At 35.3% G+C, this 23,981-nt stretch overlaps 1 protein-coding gene across 3 annotated transcripts in view; it reads right to left on the bottom strand.

Moving 5' to 3' along the window:
* LOC101639157 (activating transcription factor 7 interacting protein) overlaps window positions 1–23,981 on the bottom strand; it is a 115,778-nt gene that overhangs the window by 42,088 nt on the left and 49,709 nt on the right. For all 3 annotated transcript variants that reach the window (XM_004713760.2, XM_045288389.1, XM_045288388.1), the window contains exons 2-5: window positions 8,364–9,985; window positions 4,649–4,732; window positions 2,241–2,386; window positions 116–253 (exon numbers count right to left, since the gene is read on the bottom strand). In XM_004713760.2, coding sequence (XP_004713817.1) covers window positions 116–253; window positions 2,241–2,386; window positions 4,649–4,732; window positions 8,364–9,978 — 1,983 coding nt within the window. In that variant the 5' untranslated portion in view covers window positions 9,979–9,985. The remainder of the gene's footprint in view (window positions 1–115; window positions 254–2,240; window positions 2,387–4,648; window positions 4,733–8,363; window positions 9,986–23,981) is intronic.

The following is a 23,981-nucleotide window of genomic DNA, read 5'->3' as shown; positions in this document are numbered from 1 at the left end:
GCTCCTTCTACTTCTAAAGTTTAGAATTCACATGTTTTACAGTTTCAAAACTATATTCCAAAAAATTAGTTTATAAAAGGAACTGCACATATATCATTCAAATCCATATACAAACCTGTAGTTCAGTAAGAACTGTTTTATGTCTCTTGTTACATTCAATCTTTTCCACTCGTGTTTTCAATTCTGCCAAATTCTTATCAAAAACAGCACACTGTAGCGTACACAATTTTTCTTCCAGCAACCATTGTACAACCTAAAGAAATATACATATGTTCCTTTTATTATTAGCAAAGAGGATATTTCAGTATACAAGAAAAAATATTCCTATATATGATAAAACCGTAATAATGTTACTTTTAATCAGGGCTTTGAACTGGTTCATTCTAATTCAAACACCTGCTGAGAATTTACATATCTACACGAAATATAATCAGAATGTACATGTTAACATCATCCTAAGGTATAGAAAAATCCATCTGAGAAGTCAAATCACTCAGCAGTTTCTTGATTAGAATACCAGTACGAAACCAAGACTCTAGCTAAGTGATCCCATCCAGTCCTGGCGCCAAGGACAACATAGGGAGAGATGGGAGAAGCACACTGATTAGCTTTTTCCTTTTCTTTTATGAACTAAAGTGGCCTGGTGGAGCAGTGGGTTACAAGTTGGACTGCTAGTCCCAAGGCAGCGGTCCTCAACCTGTGGTTCGCAACCCATTTGGGAGTCGAACGACCCTTTCACAGGGGTCGCCCGATTCATAACAGTAGCAAAATGACAGTTATGAAGTAGCAACGAAAATCATTTTATGGTTGGGGTCACCACCACATGAGGAACTGTATGAAAGGGTCATGGCCTGAGGAAGGTGGAGAACCCCTGTCCCAAGGTCAGTTGCTCCTTGGGAGATAAATGAGGCTTTTCGTTTCGGAACTATAAAACCCAGAGAGGCAGTTCCACTCTTTCCTATAATCACTATCACTTGGAATCAGAATTGATGGCAGTGTGTTGCTTTGGTTTTGGGGTCTCTCTCTCTCTCTTCTTTTTTTTTTGGAGAGGGGGGTGATTTGTTAAAATATAGATTCTGACTCACTCTATCTGGGGTGCAGGTACAAATTCTCACAGCAGGGGAATTGAACCTTAGGGTTCATTTACTCGGGCAGCTATTCTCAAACTGTAAGCAAACAAAGTCACTGCCACTGGGTCAGTGCTGATTCATAATGACCCCCCAGTGGGGTTCCGAGGGAGTAGTAGAAAGTCCAGTCTTTCTCCCGAGAGCTGCGGTGCTTTCAAACCGCTGACCATGCACAGCACAGTGTAACCACTACACCACCAAGGCTCCTTTAAAAAGTAAAATTGGGGTGAGCGGTGGGGTAAGGATGAGTAAAAAACTAGCTCAAAAATAATCTGATCTATTGCAATTTGATATTTTTGTGAAATACACTAAGAATGTCACTAATAACATCTAAATTTCTAACAAGACATTTCTAAAATACTGAGTTCTATATTTATCTCATTATTGACTTCTAATAAGCAAAAGTCCAGTAGTTGTCTGTGAATCACATTTAAGGAACACTGTTCTAAATACTCAGTGAATATATAAGACAAAGAGCTCTAGTGGTCCATCCACTGCTTAGGCACTTGAAGGCAAATGAAAGAAAAGTTGGCAGTTATAACCCACCATTCACTACTCAGAGAAGGAGATGACGGTCACTTGCCATTGAAACAGTATGGGATTATTTCTATGTTATCTTACCAGGCTACTGTGGCTTGGATGGCAATGGGTTTGGTACTTCAAATTTATAAACAAGAAATTTTCAAATTTCATTCACATACTTAATTTCATAATTATTTTAGCTCAGAAAGATCAAGCATATAAGCATTATTACTTGCCAATAATAAAGAAGAGACACTGGCAAGGGAAAAAACCCACTATTAATTGTCTCCCTATCTCTTTAACTAGGGTGAATATTTACACTATCTTAGTGGAAGAGCAATGGTCTAAAAATTACATTTAAAATTCCACCATTAAATATTTAACACTTAGAACAATTACCTTTACTTGAGTTTCATACTGCTCTCTAAAAAGAGGTGTCAATTATAAATTTTTTTGTGAACATATTTATAAACTCAACCACTTTCAACTTCTTTTATAACAAACCTGAATGTCAGTAAAATATAGACTAATGCTAAGATCGACAACAACAGATACTAGGTATTTTTTATTTTAACTTATAATGTATAACACCTTTTTAAGCTTCTGGTTAATGTCTCCTTTGGCTGTAATCTTTACTTGAAATTCTGCTTCATATTCTTCTTCCAGATAGCGACGGCGTTTGGACTGTACATTGTCCATGTCCTCTGATTTAGAACGTTTTCTTCTGGAAAATTCATCTAAGAACAAAAAGCATGAAGACTGATTAGGAATTTTTACTATGTGTAGTCTTAAAGTCTATTTTCTATCCCCACCAAATTGTTTCTACACTAGGATTTTCAACCTATTATTTTTTAAGTGCCTATATATTTGAGTATAAACCGAGTTTTTCCATGCAATTTCTGTGGTAAAATTAGGTGCCTTGGCTGATATTCAGGTCGGCTTATAATCAAGTATATACAGTATTCTATTTTGTGTAAACAATTTTTATATAACTTTTTATGTATTCGTTTGATGTATTTTCTGAAAAGTAGGTAGCTGGTTGGCATTAAATTTGAAATAATTTTCAATATCATAGAAACATCCTAATGACTAAGCAATGTAGAATGTGAATAAAGAACATTATTTCTTTGAAATCTACATAGAAAGCTGGAGTTGCCTAGCAATATCACACATAAGGAAAATAATTTCCTATTTATTCCCTATGCTCAATTTCATATACACATGAATCCTCTGACAAAATGGTATTTATTCCAATGTCAAAGATTTCTAACAACTGTGTATACCTTTAGTTATTCATCCTCAGAAAGTGCAAAAAAACCCCTCCTTAATCAGACTTAGGATAATAATATAACAATAGTTATTAACATGGTCTAATGAATTTCACGTATATAAAACTAATGTCATGACAAAACTATATTTGGAAAGAGACTTTCACATTTAAAATTTCTATTTCAAATATTAGTAACATCTATTAGGGCATAAGCAAATTTTACCTAGTTTTATTTGAATATATGAAAATAAAATCATTAAAACCTACAGATTTTTAAAAAGGTAAATATCTATACCTGGTTATGTATCCCTCTCTCTCGTATCTCACTTCATATTCCTATATGAAGTTAAAAATTTCTATATGAAGTGAAAAATTAACTTCATATTCCCCTAAATGAAGTTAAAAAAATGCTGCTATAAAATCATAGAAACTTTTATTAAAGAAAAATATCACAATGTGATGGTGTTGTTCCCGCACCATATGCTGGAGCAGGACATGTTCCCATTTCTCAAACCTTCCTCGGAGAATTCTACGATCTCAGATCTGCTTCATGTCAAAATGGCAACTTTGGCACCTTATAGGGACTCGGATCGATCTGATGGCCTTTGATTTGGGGGAACAAAAAGAAATTTCTCACAGGACAAGAACAGGGCTATAGGTTGGATGGGGTAGGGTTTTCAAACAAAATTCTCCTAGGATGTCCTTTCCAACCCTCAGGGAATGTGGAGGCAGACTGCCGTGGCATGGATGTATTGTCACGATGAAAAAATACTCCTCGGAGCATCTTTTCTGGCTTCTTCTTATTAGTGCAGTTTTCAATTTTCTTTAAAACACAAAAAACTGCTCTCTTTAAAAACCCTACTTTCTAATAAGTTCCCATGATTATCCTATGTCCTTTGAGAAAATCTACTATCAAGATTACCTCCTTTGAAGTGCATAAGATATTCCCATGACTTTCTGAGCCTACCTCTCTCATAATTAGGAACTGGCCCAGCAAGATCCCCTTGAAAATGACTGTTTTGATTGAACTTAAAAAGAAAAAAATTTTTAAGGCACTCAAATGATATAAAAGTCAAGTAAGTGTATTATGAGATAACTTGTCAGTAGCCAACCAGTGATCCCAGAGACATACTTAGATATCTTGTTTGGAGTAGACATATATGAACTGAAATCCTAGGAATATATATATTTTTAACTTACCCTAGAATCGTATCTGCCTATTTTAAAATCCAGATCTACTCTTTAACTTCTCTTATACTCACATCATTTACCCATGGAACACAGAAGAGTAACATGGTAGGAAGAGCAACAGATTCCCGGTTTCCATGTTTCTATTGCAGTGATCTCGTCAATAAACCTAACAATGCTCAGCCCCATCCTTTACTCTTCTGTGAAGCTTCAGATCCAAAGTAGACTGAAACACATAGCAGTCCAGACAAAAATCTTATAACCCCAGGGCTCTAAATGTAAAGCTATACAATTTCGTTAAAGATAATCAGTAATCTACTAAATATTAATCTTAACTATTTCTTTGGGAACACTAAGGTATATAAGGTAATTAATATTTCAAAGATCCTTGGGTTAGCTATCAGCATAATGAGTTAGTTGTGGCTTTACTTGAACTGCAAAGTTTTATAATTACCTCATGAACAGAAATAATAATCCATGACCTTGAAACTAGAAACGGTGAAATTGTCATACTTATCCAGTTAGATTTTACTGTACATACTTTTCTCCAAAGGCCTTTCATCTTCTCCAGGCGTTGCTTGCTCGTCGTCCTCCAGTTTGCTGTCCTTCTCAGTGTTGTCTACTTCTGAGTGTAACAGAAATAGCAAATGAAATCTGACTTCCATTGGAACGTATGCCAAATTGACGGTTTTGGTAATGAGTCAGTTCATAATCGTAGGAAATCAGCATCCTTACAACACTTTCAGAGTAATGAGGATCAACTAATAGAAATGAATGGCCAAGTCTACTTTCTAATTGTTTCTACAAACTCAAAGTAAACCTTTTAACATTGGAAACAATCACAACTATAGATTTTAAAATAAAAAATCTCAGTAATTTACTGTCACAAGACTAACAAAATGTTAAAAAGTACTACTATAAAGCACTTAGATTCCTTTACATTCATGTATTAAGGAATAAAGTAGTGATTGTAACGACTAAAAAAATTACAAATCATTGAAAACGCACAACATCCAACGTGTTGATAAGACAGGTTGTATCCCTGACTCCTGGCTAGCTGAAGGTTAGTTCATAAAAAGAATGGGAAAGCAATCCTGGCAAAAAATGAGGACCTGGTGCCAGGGGCTTGGGTGGAGAGCGGATGTTTTGAGAATGATGAGGGCAATGAATGTACAAATGTGCTTTACACAATTGATGCATGTATGGATTGTGATAAGAGTTGTATAAAACGAATAAAAAAATTAACAAACACACGCACAAAAGCAATCCTAAAAGCACTAAGTTTCACTTAAAAAATAATTGCTACTTTAATGCTAGTGCCGACAACTAAATTAGGTGTTTAACACATATACTTCTTATCCTGGTTATTGTCATGCAGTGGGAGAACAGTAACTTTTACTGTAATATGCTTGAGGAAACTAATGTTCAGAAAGGTTAAGTAATTTCACAGGGTGACTATCTAGTTAGGAAAGAGATCCAGATATTAAATCCACATTTTTTTCTACCAAACCAAAGTGCCTCATCTTTAGGCAGTCATAAAATGATAATGTAGGAAATAGAGTAGTATTAAATATATTAATGAAGAGAGCTATGAAAAAGTAAAACTCCAACTTCATCAAAGCTACATTGTTACAAACAAAATTCCAGATACTAGAAATGGCCTTTATAAAATCACTCTCTATCTCAACTAACTTAATAGTTTGGGGGGTGGTGGGTTAATTTATAATAAATCACTAAAGCACTTGGGTTTCTCTTTCCTCCTTATATCACTACAGTTTGCTCCCCAGTGACTTCAAAAATCCATGCTGCATAATCATAACCCAAAACTAATACTAAATAAGCAATTACAAGACATATAGTATTACATAAATACATGCACCACTCTCCAAAAACTAGAGTTTTTATCACAATGGCCTTGATGGCAGAAGCCAAAGTTGAAATCATTTAAAAATCTTTTTAGATGAAATCTAGCATGGAAAATAGGATCCTTGATTAATATAGAGGTTTTTACAAATATGTATTAAATAAAGCCTATTGGATAGATGGGCTTATTATTAATCTTTTTCATTTTAAAATAATACTATAAAAATTTCCACTTATCACCCTTTGTTCAGATAGTAATGTTTTGAGATCTCATCCTTCAACAACAGAATCAATAAAATTGACATAATTTTTTTAAACTTTCTGGAAAATCAGACATGTGTTTCTGAAGCATTTCTTCCTATACATAATTTTTCAAATGCTTCTGATTTTAATATTCATTGAGTTGCTAACCTCTGAGCTTCCTAGGCCCTACAGATGTTTCACAAACACAACATAATTAGGTAGCTTGAGATAAAAGGTATCAAAAGTAAAACAAAACCCAACCCCATTGCCACTGTCAATTCAGACTGTAATTAAGGTCATCTAATAATTTAGGGAAAATGCCTGTAGATTCAACAGAATAGAAATCAATTATTACCTGATCAAATCCAAAATCAAAATCCTATTGGTTGAAAAATTAACAAACTCTATGATTAATTCATGGAGCCCTGATGAGGGAGTGGTTATGCACTGGGCTGAGTGATCCACATGGTCAGCAGTTTGAAGCTACCAGAATCTCCTGAGGAGACAGATGGGGCTTTCTACTCCTATCAACAGTTATTGGATTGCTAAGAGTCAGTTCACTAGGTGACAGTGAACTTGGTTTGTGGTTTACTGTTACTTGATTTTTTTTCCCCCTAGAGCAAGTTTGTGTTTTGTTTTTATTCCCCAAGGCTTCTAAGAAAGCAGTGAGCAGCAGTTATTATGCAATACTATCGAACACAACAGTACCTCCTGAAGGTATTGTCTGCAATAGTTTTTAGGTCTCCTATATTTGTAAAATAAGAATAGCTTTTCTTATTTCTTTCTGATAGCTCTTTTCCTTTTGTGGGAGGGGGCTGCGCATACCAATAACTAACGGGTAAATTTAGAAAACGTGCTAAATAAGTGCCTGAAATGATAGACGGTTTATGATGTTTTTCTATTACTACTATAGCACCTAAATATTAGGAGTGTTAATAGCTGGACTTCTATACTTCAATTTGTAATTCTGTATTCTGAGACATTAAAAATTCATCAAGAACAAAAAGCTGATCCCCTCAAGAGGCTCACAGCAATACAAATGACAAGCAACAGATTCTGTTGCCATATAAAAAATTAAAGACTATAGTCCATGAATCAAAAATGAAACCACTTAAACCTACAATTTCTTCCAAGAAGTACGGTAAAAGATACACACATAAAAATAGAGCTACCAAACTAAGGAATTAAATCTATCACTAAATTTACCCTGCAAATAGCATAACCATGAGATAAAAAATGGAATGCAAGTAATCAAAAATTAATATTCATCTCTATATTAATAGTATTTTTTTCCAGATGGTTTTCAATATCAAGATTCTGACACAAGTAAAATCTATAAAGTCATTTTATTTATTCATTTTTTAAAGTCATTATTAAATAGCTGCATAAACTGCAATTTCCAATGCTATCCTTACTTTTTAAAGGTCTGGTCCCAATGCCACCCTCCACATAAATCGTTTTGAAAAAGTATGTTTTCCTTAAACCTCTATGCACGTTATTTTTCTAAACTGTAAATTTCATCCTATCATTCTTTTGCTCCTTCCTTCATGTAAAAGTAATGGAAATTCAATTAAAGGGACAGAGACCATAAAAAATTTAAAATTTGGATTAAAGGAAGATCATTCAGAATAGATCATCTAATCTCAGTTTCTATTTTTTGTGCAATAGTGGTGCCATTACCTGCGTAAAGGATAGTTAAAAAAAATCATATTTCATTGGAAAGATTAATTGGAAGTAAGATTCACTAAACTGGCAGCAATTAAATCCTGCAGCTTTTAGATGCTAAATTATTTGGTTGCTAAGTGATAGCAAGAAAAATTAATTGCTATGATTTTAATCATTATGAACTAACTTGGAATTATCTAATAATGTTGTTTGCCCATCTCATCTTTATTTCTAGATTATAAATCCCTTCCAGGTATGAACCTTAAAAGCAATTTCCATTTTTCACATCCCCTCTCTTGTCACTCAGCACTATGCTGCACACAGAGTGGGTGTTTTATAACTTAAATTCTGTGAAGTTAAGGGATCCTTCTAGCTACCACCATTTTCAAGTTTTATCTGTGAGACTTAAAGAAATGTAAAACTTAATTTTTTGGAAAGTATTTTGCTACCTATCAAAATCTTTAAAATTTAAATAACTTGCTAACCTGGAGAGCATGTCTCAGTGTGCGATACAACTTCAGACTCATCTTTTTCACCTGAAATGTCCTCTTCATCAGAGAGGACCAGAAAGGCTTCTTTTGGCAAACTCTCACTACTTTCTTGTTTAGATGGTGAACCAAAAGACCCTTCCATTTTCTCTTCCAAGTCTGGATTTGTCTCATCAATTGGAAGGAGAGAAGTTTTAGAGAAGCAAGTAAGTTCATCTTCAGCAGGTGCAAGCTTTTCCAAAATAGGAATAATTTCGTCTGTCTCCATGGAATCTGTGTTTTCTAGTAGATTCTCATTTTTGTCAGTTTCCATAACATTTTCCCTAATGGTTTCTGTGCGGTCTAAGGAATTTTCGTCTTCATTCTTTTCTGCTTGCTCAATTTCCATACTACTAGATATAGCCTCCTCTCCAAGGGCAAGCTCTGACATACTATCTTCCTCTTCCTTCTTTACATCTTCAGGAAGTAGGTCTGAACAAATCGTTTCATCTGTCTCTAAACTGTCTTCAATAGCATCCATTTTACTATCACTTTTCTTTTCCTCTTCAAATGAGTCCTTACTCTGAATTTGGTCTAACTTTTCATCATCCCTTTTTTGGTTGAGAAAAGCTTCGTCTTTATTGCTAGTAAGCTGTGTAGTTTCAGGAACTGCTTCACAAACTGATGGAGAACTTGCTTCAAAGGCTGGTTGATCATCAGAGGCCAATGTTACAGAGGGCTGTTCACCAGAGGTTTCACCAGAGGGTGTTTCACTAGAAGCCGACTCATCAGAGGCCGGTTCATCAGAGTTCTGTTCAACTGCAGACGGTGCTCCGGAGGTCAGATCCCCAGAAGGCAATTCACTAGAGGCCAGATTACCAAACGTGGTTCCATCAGAGAGGGGTTCGCCAGAAACAGGTTCACCAGAAGCGAGTTCACCAGAGGTAGGTTGACCCGAGGTGGGTTCACTAGAGGCAGGTTCATCAGAGGAGACGTCATCAGAGGAGAATTCACCAGAGGCAGGCTCAGCAGAACTAGAGGCAGGTTGACCAGAGGCAGATTCACCAGACGTGGGTTCACCAGAGATGAGTTCATCAGAGGCAGGTTCAATGGGAGCCCGTTCACCAGAGGTGGGATCTCCAGAGGTATGATCACTGGAGGGGGTTTCACTAGAGGGAGGATCAGCAAGGGCCAGTACTCTAGAGGCTGAATCTCTAGAGGCCAGATCACTTGAAGCCAGAACACCAGAAGGTGGTTCAGAAGTCTGTTGATAGGCTGGCTCAGGAGTTGTATTCTTAGAAAATGAAAGTTCACTACTTAAATCATCATTCTGCTTGCTTTTGACATTAGTATTTAGGATACAGGGTGTTTCTTTCCATTCTGTTTTACTTTCTTCTGAATCAAAATAAAGTTCTTCAATGCCATTCATCTCTTCTTTGTCTTTAATATAATCTATATTTTCCAAAGATGGGTCCAAATCTCCATTTTCATGACTACCATTTAACAGCTTGACATCAGTCTTCAACAAATCATCTTTTGCTTTGTACACTACTTCAAGTTGTTGACGATCACTTGCTCTCATGGTTTTTCGAGCCTTAAATATCTTTTTCTGTGGTTCTTCTATACTATCCATTTTGAATCTTTAAAAGAGAGGAAAAAAAGAAAATGTTTAATAATTGAAACAGAAGCCACTTGATAATACTTACTGTAATTTAATCTTACAAACAAACACCACTTAATTTTGAGATAATGGTATATAGAAATCATCTTAATAATCCTTGCTGAGTTAGTTTTCCTATTTATTAGACATATATAATACAAAATTAATAAATGGGAATAATTGAGAGTAAAAAGTCAGTTATAAGAACTGCGTTCGCGTTCTCCCCTACAAAGAAAAGAAAAAAAAAAAGAATGAAGACAGAGGGCACTAGTTTTCATGTTACCTGCTAATAGAAACCAGTCCTGGGTAGCTACATAAACACTTAAAAAATAAATGGTTAATAATTTGTTTGACAATGAGCTAACACTTCACACACACACTAAGATGGCTATAACCAAAAAGAATAGCAAGTGCAGACCAGGATGTGGAAAAATTGCAATCCTTGCTTAATGATGGTAGGATTATAAAATGGTACAGCTGCTTTGGAAAACACTCCTGCAGCTCCTCCTCATGGTTCAATATTATGTTGCCACATGACCCAGTGATTTAATTCCTTTGTTATACAAGGAGGCTTACAGAGTGCTTAGGAAAATTTTTGCACAAAATTTTTGAAGTCCTCTCACATAGGCCCAAGAAAACTAACATATGTCCATAAAAATTCATGGAAGCATTATTCTGGACAGCAAAAAGTAAAAGCAATCCAATGTTCATCAACTGATGAGTAGTTTTTAAAAGTGGTATATAGGTATCATACGTTTTTAAAGGTCACTCTACGTGATTTCATTTTTATGAGAACACACACCTCACGAAACAAACGAACTGGTATTCACGGCCTGTTTTACAGGGAGCTGTTGCTGAGGCAGCACATACCCCATCCCCAAGTACCTAGAGTAGGGCTGCCAAGCTCCTACCCGGAGAATCACACTGCACACATTGCTGCGTGACTCTGAAGTGTGCCCGTGAGCCCTATATGCAAACGTTATTTTGTGCTTTGTGAGTTATTTGGTATGACTCGGTAAGTTATTTTTGGGTCTGTGAATGACCGAGAAACTTTCTCAAATAAATGAGTGGTAATTGCGCCTTCCTTTTACACTATCTCAGCTCAAGAAAGGTCCCCCAGCTATGTCTTACTTTGTGGAACAGAGCTGGGGAATGGGGTGGGTGGCAAGATGGACAACATGGAATATCATTAGGCCATAAGAATACTGATAATGCTACAACATGGATACATACACTCTGAAATCATTTTGCTATGTGAAAGGAACCAATTAAAAGCACGTATTTAAAGATTCAATCAGAAGATCTCTTTATGAAGTGCTTTTTAAAAGCACAGATGCCATTTTGAGGACTAAGGTTCACCTAAAAACCATGGTATTTTCATATGTCTCACACACATATGAAAAATGGATAGTGGAGCTTGAAGAAAAACTAGTATATTTGAATTATTACAAACAATATTAAATATACCGTGGACTGCCAAAAGAACAAATCTGCCTTAAAAAAAAAGAGGCCCAGAATGTCCCTTAGAAAGAGCAATACTTTGTCTCCTGCACAATCTCTTGCACTTTGGACGTGTTACAGAGGCCGGCACCTGCACAAGGACTCATCATGCATGGTTAAGTGTGTGGAGGGTCAGGGGACACACACTGACTCACTAAGATGGATTAAAATCATGACTGCAAACAATGGGCTCAAACATAGCAACGAATGCAAAGTTGACCAAGTGATTCTATTACGTATGAGGTCACCAGAAGCTGTAATTAACCTAACAACAACTATAGAAAATAGACAGAATTAGCCAGCCCAGAGTGAGAAATTAATTAGAGACTATCTAGAGATGGGGAAAGGGAGATGGACAGCACTCTTTATAAGGTAATAAAGGAGTTCTAAAATGGACTGAGATGATACCTGCAAAACACTGAATGTAGCAATGAACTGTACAATTAAAATGAGGTAAAAAATATACGTTTTTGTGTTCTCATTTTTTAATCGGTCTTAAGACTTTTCTCCACTTTGTTTCTTCAAAAAATGAACTGTGGGGTGGAGGGAAATGTTCAAAAATGGCTCGTAGTAATGATTGTACAAACCTTCGTGATGGGATTAAATAATGAATTATGTGGTATTCAGATTAAGTGCCACTATCTAAAATTTTTTAAAAAACGAACTACTTGTCTTTGATAATTGTTTTACATGTTTTCTATTTTAATATTTATTATTTCGTTTGTATTACTTTTCTGTATTACTTAATTTTGTTTTTTAAAAGTTAAAACTACTATTTTGTCCTTTGTTTCAAGCTTAATCATAAATTTCTAATTTTCCTTTAATATGTGCATGTTAGAGCTATAAATTTCCCTCTAAGCACTGTGTTAGCTGCATCTCCTATACTGACGTACCATATTTTCATTATTACTCTGCTATTTTATAATTACCATTGTGTTGTACTCTTTCACCGATTAAATATATTGCTGAAGACTTTATTTATAAGCCTGGGTGGCACAGTGGTTACGTATTGGGCTGCTAACCTGCTAACCACAAGGTCAGGAGTTTGTACCCACCAGCAACTCCAAGGGAGAAAAGACTTGGCTTTTTCCCCTCCATAAAGAGTTACAGTCTCAGAAATGTACAGGAGCAGCTAGCTCTACTCTGTCCTACAGAGTCACTACGAGTCAGACTGGACTCAATGGCAGGGAGTTTGGAATTTTGGTTTTGAATTCATATTATCAAGCAATGCCCAGTGATTAGTCACTTACCATTACCATTTCCAGTGATGAGAAGGTAAGATTCCAAACAGGAAGAGAAAAAGTGATCAGACTTAATTTATTGATTTGCTCTTTGTTTGACTTGATAGGGAAAATAAAAAGCAGCCGCCAATATGATGGATTTTTATCTTACACTGCCAGCTGAGCTTCAACGTTGTGATTAACGGTTTCAACATTTAGAGCCAGGCAATGCTATTCTTCTGTTGACTATAAAATCTCACAGATAATTTATACCAAATAAAGTCACTCTATAATATGCACAGGACATCTGTTGGCGTAGTGGTTACAAGTTCAGCTGCAATCAGCAACGCCAGCACTTTGAAACCACCAGGCAGCCAGTCAACAGGAGAAAGACTGGGCATTCTACTCCGGTAAACAGTTTGCTGTCTCGGAAACAAAGGGGCAGCTCTAGCCTGTCCTTTAGGGTCACTATGAGTTGGCATCGACGCGATGGCAGTGAGCGCATGAGTCAGTACAGTAAGTAAAAACACCAAACAGTCCCTTCTTCCACTAAATGTCTGCCGTTTCTTTACCAATTACAGTTTTATCAACTCCCTATATTTGGCCTGTCTATAAATCAAAAACCAAACCAGTAGCCTTAAGTAGATTCAATTCATGTGTTTCAGAATAGAACTGCACTCCCTTAGGCTTTCAATAGTAATGACTGGTCTTTTGGAAAGAGATCCTCAGGACGGTCTTTCACAGCACCAGTCATTGGAACTGAACCTCCAACCTTTCGGTTGGTTATTGAAAACCACTGGCGCCATCTAGGATGCTTGTTTTCTGTATTGACAGATGTATCTGAGAAACTCAGCCACAGCATTCGCCCCACTTTCTGAAAGAATTCAATCCAAAGTGAGGTTCACCCACTTTCTTAAATAGTACCTCTCAGAGTAGTACAATTAAGACTCTAATTCTGCATTAGGGTTTCTGTAACGGCCTCTTACTGCTGGTCCCCGTGTGTGTTTCCCCATGGTATGTATTTTCCCAGCCTGGAACAAATAGTAAATCAATTTGTTCAAGTACAAGTATGTCCTGATGGCTTTTGTCTGAGGGCATCAAACAATGGATTTAGTCATTTTCTTGAGGCCAATACAACTTGAGAAATTTGTCAGAGTACATTCCACACCCATTCTCTTATTTTCGACAATGCCATAAAATATTTTAAATATTAATTTCATTTAAATTAAGTTAATTTAAAAGTTGTACTGTCAGGTAAGTAAGCACTGGACTGTTATACCCAAGGTTGACAGTTCAAACCCATGAGACACTACAGAGGAGAACAATCTGTTCCCATAGATTCAAAGCCTCATAAACCCAATAGAGGGTCACTGTGAGTTAGAATTAGGAATTGACTTAATGGCAGTGCGTTCTGGTTTTCAATGTATGCTGGAAACTGATAAGTATAAGAAATAAAGTAAATATTTCTCTACCCTCAAAGAAAGTGTCATCTAATTTGGAACTTAGACAATTATAATGTAGTAAATTGGAATTGAATCAATAGTAGTGGATTTGTAGTAGTGTGCCTAGCTTTTTTATTTTAATTAGAGAACTTAATAAAATTATTTTTAAAATTTACTTTCCAATTGAGCTTCAGGTAAAATTATCACAGGTATTAAGAACTATTAATGGCAACTTAAAATGTAAATTTTGAAGTTTTTCCCACCATAGATTCTAAAATCATGTTAATAGTTCACGAAAAAATGAAATGAAAATTCTACAGTATGTTTTCCTTGATGACTCCAAACAAAAAGTAATTAAATTTATAATTTAGAAATGATTATTCTTTAGATATTTTCAAACACCAAACTTCAATTCTTATAACCAGTTGTATTAAAAGTCAACATCTTTATATACACATTCTCTTTAGTTTAACCCAATTAAGAACATGAATCTGCCAACATGCACATGGGTTGGAATTTTAGCTGTCCCGGGTACTTACTATATGACAATAGGCACACATTTTAAGTTCTAATTTCTGCTACCTTAAAAACAGAGTTGTATCATCATCTGGCACAAAGGCTGGGGTGGTGATTAAATGAGATTCAATATTTTAAGTATTTATAACATAGTAAACACTCAACGAATTTTATCTTAAAGTCATTCAAAATGTTTCTAGGCACAAAGTACAGAACTTAAATATAAAAATATTCTATTTTTACACAAATGAGAAAATCCAACGTGAAAACCTCATGTTTAATATTATAATATTACCATCAGATAGAATTTAATAAAAAATACAATCCCAGAAAGTAAGTTTTATCAACAAAACTGTCATTAAATTCAATTAACAATACAGTACTGTAGAGAGAATTACAGAATAACTACCATCCATATCCACAAGGGAGCACACTACTGCCATTTACCAGATCTTTTATGGGCTCTAAGCATAATAAAAAACAGACAAAGCAATAAGGAAGTAGCATGAACAACCAGTTCAAACTAGTTGGGCCAGATCTGGGCAAACCAATCAGCAGTCTAGAAACCTATTTAGCATAAGCAAAGTATATTTAAGAAAGGTACGCAGACCAAGGTATACTGCATGCAAACAAGTCTCCATGGCTATAATAAGCAGCACACAGTATTTCTGAAGATCATTTTCAATATTACAATCTGTAACTAAGATGTTGTTCACATCACAAAACCACTGGACAAAATAAACACTACTTTTTGAAACGGCAACATTAGAATTATGACACTTTCATATGGCATTAATTTTTAATCAGAAAAAGCATTAATATTTTACAGCAGAAAATGTCTGCCATCTATAGAAGTAATTGTGCAACACAATGAACTACTTTATCTGGAAAATGTTATTCCATGAGGAGGATACAGTAGGAAGAAAGTGTTAAGAAACTATTCCATATATTCAGACTAAAGAACTGGGAAATACTACCAACAAAATTTCATTCTACAGCATGGAACAAGGATTTCCACCTTTACCAAAGGAATTTATGTTTAAGAAAAAAAGAGAGAGAACTGTGTGTTACCTGCAAAAAGTCTCTATGCCTTGGGGAATGTTTTCAAATATTTAGTAAATTATTTTTAAAGAAAGCCCAATGAGCCAATTCCTCAAGCGAAAGCATTATGTTTTTCTCTGCTTCATCCTCCTCCATCCACCCATTTCACTCTTCATAGCTATGAAACAACAAAGGAAGTATTTCCAAATGCCTACAATCTGCTTGCTGAAAATGCTCAAGAATTTTAGTGGCTGTTCAATAGCTGCTCACAAAGTCAGCCAATCAGCAGCCAGCATTCTGATTCCTGCCCAGCAACAGGACAGACAATAAGGTCAGATATATATAGTTAAACAAAACCTGGATCCACAATAGTTCAGTGTGGTTCTTTAATAGAGATAATCTAGAACATAGTTTTGCATAAAATCCTAAAATCACTAATATGCATTAAATATACCACACACATAGATAAATTTTACATCTTTCGTTGCTACTTTACCTTTCTTTAATATAAGTCTGAATTTTTCCAGAAATATGGATCATTTCCTTACCTGGTGAATAAGTCAAACAAGGACAAAATGCACAAGAACAAATTTTTGTACTCAAAGGGTTAGAAACAGAAAAAGTAAATGTAAATTTCAGGGGCAAAAGATGCCCACAGTCTAATATATCTACAAAACATATACAACTAAAAATCTAGCAAAAATTCCATTTAAATTATCAACAAAATTATATTCATTCTCATCTGCCACTTTTGCTGATTTACGACCCTACAAGTTAGTAGTATTCTGGACCCGAAGGTTGACTGTGGGCAGCATTACAAAGTGTTTTGTTGTCTATACTACACTGAACTGATTTAGTATAATTCACCTAATGGAATTTAAATGCCTGAGTCTGGACAACCTATATTAAGTGCAGAAAGTAGAATTACTGCATTCTTTCCTCCGTAATTGCCTTGTGGAGCAGGTTATCTTAACTCATCTTTTAAAGGAATAAAGCAAGTATGTGGGCCAAAAAGTAAATATTCGTGGAAACTAAAGGGCGTTTTTCTTGTATTATTCATTTTACAAATCTTTAAAATGTAAAAATATAAAAACAAAAAATGGAACTGTCATCAGAATATACTTTTTCTCAAAATCACTACCTATATTTTCTTAATAAGCAAGTTTAAAAAATAAACTTCCATTTTTTTCCTTGTAGTTACAGATCAGTCTTGTAATTTTTCAAACATACCCAAGAGGGAGCTTGCTGTAGCCATGCTCTTACAAAGTTTATATAATCTCCCCACAGAAAAATAAGATCAGCAGCTGCTTCAGTGCTTCAGTCCTGGGAGAGAAGTGGAAATCTACCTGATTGGCTCAGCGCACTCGCTGCCTAAAACCAATCAGACAAGAGATTCACGAACCTTGCCCAGCAACAAGGGAAGCAGATGAGGGCAAGGGCTCTACCAAGAATGCAAACAGGATGTGAAAACAAAAGTGAACAATGGAATTGAGACATATTGTAGCAAATCCTTAAATTCTTTGTTTGAATTACAGTCTATGGCTATTTTTTTGTTAGTTTCTTGTTTTCAAATAAAGTCTGCACTGCTTTTCAAAATCAGTCTTGAATAACAAAACCATGACGCAAAGGGATTGCTGGGTCAAAACACTCACGCGTGCCAGTGCACGTGAGTGCGTGCATGGACTCACACAATAGATCAAAGTTAGGAATATATAATAAATTTAAAAATTAAAGTTAACAAAACCTTGGAAAATTTTAAGCTGTTATTGAAGTGGACTTAGCACTTCTATCTTTACATGGGCACTCCAGTTATAGTCATGTTATCAAATGACATTTATGTGTGATTTTTCTAAATAAGGTAATGTTAAAAAAGTTTTTACTAGTTCCGGTGTAATGTCTTAACTAAATATTAATCTGTAGACTAAATAGTGGTACACACTAATATTTTTCCTATTCTGATGATTCCTAGTCTCTTTAGAAATACCATGGTTCCTGGACTCTTTATAATCCCTACCCACCCCACACACTTCATCTGCAGTTCAAATTTATGATTTTATATTGCACTGCTATATTTTGCTTGAGAATTCTACATTAGTCCTAAAAACAAAACCATAAAGGGGAATAAATATTGAAAATCTGCTTCCATGGTTTACTCTACATTAAACTGGTGAACCTAACATGCAATGAATGGTTCTCCAACAAAGATGACCATCTCTCCCACCCCTATCCGCCCCCAAGGCCCCCTCCCTCCAAATTAAGTATTTCTGATTCATAGGGACCTGATAGCAACTTTTCTCCTACAATTTAGTATATCAAGCTTTTAATTTTTATCTTCAATAATGGATAACTTGCCATGTTTACCAATCAAAAATTTTCATAAGCCACGATTATTACTCTGACAACTTCTGTTAAATCCTACAAAGGTTTTTCACAGGCTTCCATAGTCTCTTGCTTTCTGAGCATGCTCAGTTTCAGTCACTCATAAAACACTAACAATATTTATTATGTGAGGGCTAGAGCCCATAATGGCTCACAGTCTTAGATTCTAGTATGCTACGGTTCTCCCCTCAACCCATAACAGGCCTGTTAGCAACTATCCTAACACCTTTTTAGAATTACTAATTGGTGAACTAAATAACCTTTCTGCCTGCCGGCAAACCAATGGAACGTGCTACCTGGGGTATTAGAATCCAAAATGGATTATCACCAAACCAAGTTTTGAAAAACAAACAAACACAAAAGCCTTTCAGCTGGTTTCACAATAAATCCTTGGCTAAAGCAGCAAAAAAAATGTGCTCTTGAAATTTTGATTCCCACAGCTAGCACCATATGCAATCGAGACAGAGTGCTTTCTCCTTAAGAGCAGGAACAGAATGAACAGTACAAAGATACCCTTTCTCGCAACAGAGATTCAGGCTTGTAATGTGAAGGCCTGACCTGAGCAATTAGGCAAGAAAAATAAATAAAAGATATCCAAATTTGGGAGAAGGGAATAAAATTATCCTGCTGATGACAAGATCCTGAATATACAAAAGCTCAAATATTACACAAAAAAGGCTATTAGAATTACCAGTAATATGGCAGGATACCAAGTCAGCACAAAAACATTAAGTGGGTTTCAATACATCAGTAAGGAGCATTCTAGAAAGGAAATTAAAGATACAATATCTGTTACAGCATCTAAAAAGATACACTACCTAAGATAAACATAAACAGTAAAGTGAAAGCACTTCTCATATATTAAAAATTATATATAAGACAACATTAAAAAGGCCTAAAAATATAAAAGAATTCTATACTCATAAATTAGAAGACTTAATAGTGCTTTGATGACAAAACTATCCAAAGCTATCTGTAGATTCAATAAAACAGCATCAAAATCCCAACCACATTCTTTATGGAAATAGAAACATCAGTCTTCAAATTTGTATAAAATGACAAACCCCCTCCACCAAAAAAAAAAACTGCCACTGAGTCAATTCCAACTCACAGTGACCCTACAGAATAGGGTAGAACCGGCCTCTGTGGCTGTCTGTAAATCTTCGAGGTAGCAGAAAGCACCATTGTTCTCTCTTGAGTGGCTGGTGGGTTGAACTGCTGACCTTTGGGTAGCTGCCCAACATATAACTCACTATGCCACCGCAATCCCAATAGTCAATACAGTCTTGAAAAAGAGCAACAGATTCAGAGTCCCTGATTTTAAAGCATACTATTTTAAAGCTACAGCAATCAAGACAACTTGATACTGGTACAACAATACTTTTATATATAGTTTTTATACTTCACCCCACCAATACCAAAAAGTAATGTGTTGATCAGTAATGGGCATGAGATAGCTATACAAAACAACAAAAGACAGCAATTTTTAATCAACATAGAAATAGTACAGTGTGAGGCATAATCATTCCAGATACAGATATTTTAAAAGTCTTACTCATTATAAATGCAATTAGTAACCTAGAACTGGGAAGTCTGAAGTTAAGAAGTAGTCTCTACTATATAAATGAGTACTATGATCAAAAGGACTTAAATGTAATTAGTGTTGATAAATTTATTTTAAAATAATTTACTGTTTGAACCTTCTTGCATATGGCTTTGTCTTATTTTTTCAGTCAGACAGTTCCCGGATTGTGAACGAGTTCCATTTCTAAATCTGTCTTTAATTAGAATTTGTATGTAAGACAAAACAAGTATTGCTCATATCTTTTCAAAACATAAAAAACATTACAGAAACACTGAGATACAGAAAAACATCTTTAACATACTAACACAGCAATAATATGTTTGGTCACACCCATGTTTTATGAACCACTAATACAGTAAGTTTTACAAGGCTTGGTACATAACTAGGGGCTGCATGTAAGTCAGATGTTTATAACCCAGGGAAACCACCTGTATCCAACACGATGAACCTGTACTACTCACTGTGTGTGCTAGTACGTTAACAAATGGATTCTAATTCCTATATTTATACATTATTTAATTAAATACGCTAGTATTTCCCACCATGTATCCAGTTTAAGATTACAATCATTAAATTCCAAAGCTTTGATATCAGAAAACATCTAAAAATATACTGATAACATGATGCTCTTTGATGCCATTTAACAAAGAAAGTAAAATGTTGGTGTAATATTCATGAGCTACACTGATTTGACATACAGTATATACACTTAATGTATATAAGCTAAAAGAATGATGCAGTCATAAACATACTAATACCTAAAATAATTACACACTTAAGTGAAACAATTATTCTTTTAGGCAGCCAGGTAGTAAACTAGAACAATGTGAAAGAATTGTAAACATGCTGCCATGTTCATATATAGAAGATGACTTATGTGAAGCAGGAATCAGAAACAAAATAAACTTACTTATACATCGTGCGACCCTTGACAGAGGTCAAAATAGAGCACCATTAAAATTATTCAAATCTCACATGAGGCATTTTTCAAGCACGATAAAGTTTGCTTGGATGTTCTGATGTCCCATTCAAAAAGTAGAATACACTTTTAAAAAAAATCTTACTTTTGTTCATTATTGCAACATGCTGAAAACCTTCCTCAAAATAATAATAAACATACCCCAAAGAAACCCCCTGCAGCCATCTTATCAGTACGCTCACAGCAACAGACAGTGAAATACTATTTGCATAGTCATTACGGTTGGCTAGGGGAAGCAGGCTTATGTAACCAATCAGGAAGCTAGAAATTGGCAATCATAAAGAGGAAAAAATTTAAATCTGCCAGGCAACAGTCTAAAAATAGAAACAATATGCTCTGATGAATCCCAGAATGGATGTGACTATAAAAGCAAAGCACCAGCAAAAACACTTCATCATCTTGGGTAATGTCTTGCATTTCATCACCTATTTGCTTTGCATCTTGTTAGTAACAATTTTAAAATGGAGGAGGAGGAGAGAAGTCCTAAATTAAATGAATACAGCTAGTTTCAAATAACATGCCCTTATCTATTTTATTTATATAAATGGGTGTATAAACAGATAAGACTAATCTACGGGTATGTATCAGTTTGGGTTTTTTTTTTCCAGGAAAATAAAGAGGTACTTTTGGCATCAACTAGATGGCAATGAGTTAGGTTTTTTAAACACAATTATAATCCACTTACAGTTCAAAATCTGAGTAGCACAATTTTAACCCAAAATTATTTGGAAATCTGAGTTACATATAAAAACCTGATACATATTGAGTTAGTTAATTGTGCCAGCCTGGCCGATAATCACGTGGTGCTGGTTGAAAGGCGGAGGGATAAATGGGTGGTGAAGCCTCGCCTTTCTAGTTCTCCGGTCTCTTGCTTTGTGATGGTCACACCAGGATGCAGCTGCCTTAGCAGCTCCCTGCTTCAGCTTGCAAGATTGACGTCCTACAAGACATCCCCAAGGAGAAGCCGCATGGACCTATCCCGATGCAGCCCTGGGTGCTGGAGCAGCAGTGTGGAGACCCCTGCTAGTGCTGAGATGCTTGTTCGTTTACTGACTCAGCTTTCCTCCTGCAGTCGGCATTATTGCCTCTGTTTTGTGAGGTGGAGGACTTTGTGGACTGGTGTTGGGTATGGGTTAATGTTGGACTTGTGGGCTTGGGGAGCATTGGGTTGGGATGTTTTCGTGATGCACATTTTCTTTGTATAAAACTCTCTCTTATACATGAGTTGCTGTGGATTTGTTTCTCCAAAGTACCCAGACTAATACACATATTTAAAAAACAAATATTAAATAACTCATCAAAGTAGACCTTTAGACAGGACAGAAATTGTGCTTTATTCATTTGTTAACATAAAGCTCTCAACACATAATAGTGTAAGATATAAGATACAAACGTTTATTATATAGTAGGTATTCAGTAATTATATTCTTAAATTAAAATGGTTACTATAGTGGGAAAAATTAATTATTTTATTTTGCTTATCAAAGGAAAGTATAATAAAGCATGTAAAAATATTCTCTGGTACATTATTTTTGATTGTACATTTAGCCTAAAGTGAAGTAGTGTTAAAGTTGATGATCTGAAATTCCTGATTCTATAACCCAGCATACAAAATATACTTCAATATTCTACTACTAACCTAATAATGTGTAATGTACATGTTTCTTTGCATTTTATGTTTATACTGGAGAGTATTTTAATTCCTAGATATATAAAACCATGCAACATACAGCACAAACTATAAAAATTGCCCAAGAAAAAAAATCATTTCATTAAAAAAATTACAATTATAGCTGCTGTAATAAAAGGTTAGAGTCAAGTCATTTAAAGCAAATGCTATTTACCATAGCAATGCTATGTATTAAACCCCAAGTCAATCTGTTTTATTAAATGATAAAGTAATTAGTAAATGCTTTCTTTGGTCAATGTCGACCAAAATGGAAAATGAATTAATATATTGCACACTATGAAATTCTAAAATACTTTTAACTATGAAAATCGTATAGAGGGGCTTCAAATTTTTGTGGAAATATTCATTATCTTTTATTGCCGTTTTTACCTTAACCTTTTGAAGTCCCTCATACTTCCGTCCTAAAGTTTAAAAACAAAGTCTTTAAAATAGATGTGAACACAAAGATTTTTAAGTAATAAAATAAAGTTCTGTTACAAGGAAGAGTAAAAATCCAAAGAAATAATGCACTAACGTTTTTCTTCCAAACATCAATGATGGATAAATGTCTAAAGTGAACTTTGAATAGGTTTTTAAAAATTGGCATACTGTTATTTTTAAACAGTCTGGATGAATAATACTACAATGAAGAGTAGCTTAGCTTAATTTTATTAGCAACATTCATACATAACTTAGATGCCTAGAATTTAACTACAGCTGAATTAGCATCTTTAAAACACACGAAGCCTCTATGTACTATACACATAAATCTTATTTATTTATCTTAACTTCCAGGAGCCCTGCTGCTGAGATAAGCTAAGTGTTGGGTTGCTAAAACCCACCAGTACCAGCCGGGAAAAAGATGAGACAGGCTGTTCATAAAAGGTTTAGTTTCTCTGGGGAACCAATCACAAGGATCTATAACCTCCTCGCTGGGGGACGGAAAACGGAAAAGTAGGTGAAGGGAGGCAATGGACAGGGTAAGACATGAAAAAATAATAATTTATAAATTATCAAGGGTGAGGAAGGGAGGGAGGGAGGAAGGGGAGGAGGGAGGGAGGAAGGGGAGGGAGGGAGGGAAAAGGAGGAGCTGATACCCATGGGCTCAAGTAGAAAGAAAATGTTTTGAGAAGGATGATGGCAACAAATGTACAAATGTGCTTGACACAATGGATGGATGGATGGATGGATGGACGGACGGACGGTAAGAGTAGTACGAGTCCCCAATAAAATAATTTTTTTTTAAGTTTGGTTTCTCATAAACACTCATGAAGTTAGTTCCCTATAGGGTCACTGTGAGTGGGTTATCTGAACTTTGAAATAAATTAGTATCCTTATCACATAAGAAAGCAGAATGAACTAAATCTAGGAAATATAAGTCATGGAGATGTAAATCACAAGTGAGGCATTCATAATTCAGTGGTAGAGGGTTCTAGAAAGAAACCTGAGTTTAATTTTCAGTGAATCTCAACATTGTGTTGTAATGCTAAACAGACTTAACAGTACTTTCAGACTAAAAACCAATAAAAACCCTCTCCCACTGTGCATGAGACCATCAAGTAGAGGGCAATCAACAATAACGTCTTGTCATTGCTTTAATTATCCTTTAATTCCTCTTTTCCATGAACTGTTTCAAGTATCTTCA

The sequence above is a fragment of the Echinops telfairi genome, unplaced genomic scaffold, assembly GCF_000313985.2.
Source record: "Echinops telfairi isolate 266 unplaced genomic scaffold, ASM31398v2 ScPeMD7_21;HRSCAF=78, whole genome shotgun sequence".
Classification (NCBI taxonomy): domain Eukaryota; kingdom Metazoa; phylum Chordata; class Mammalia; order Afrosoricida; family Tenrecidae; genus Echinops; species Echinops telfairi.
This window is presented reverse-complemented; position numbering and strand designations above follow the sequence as displayed.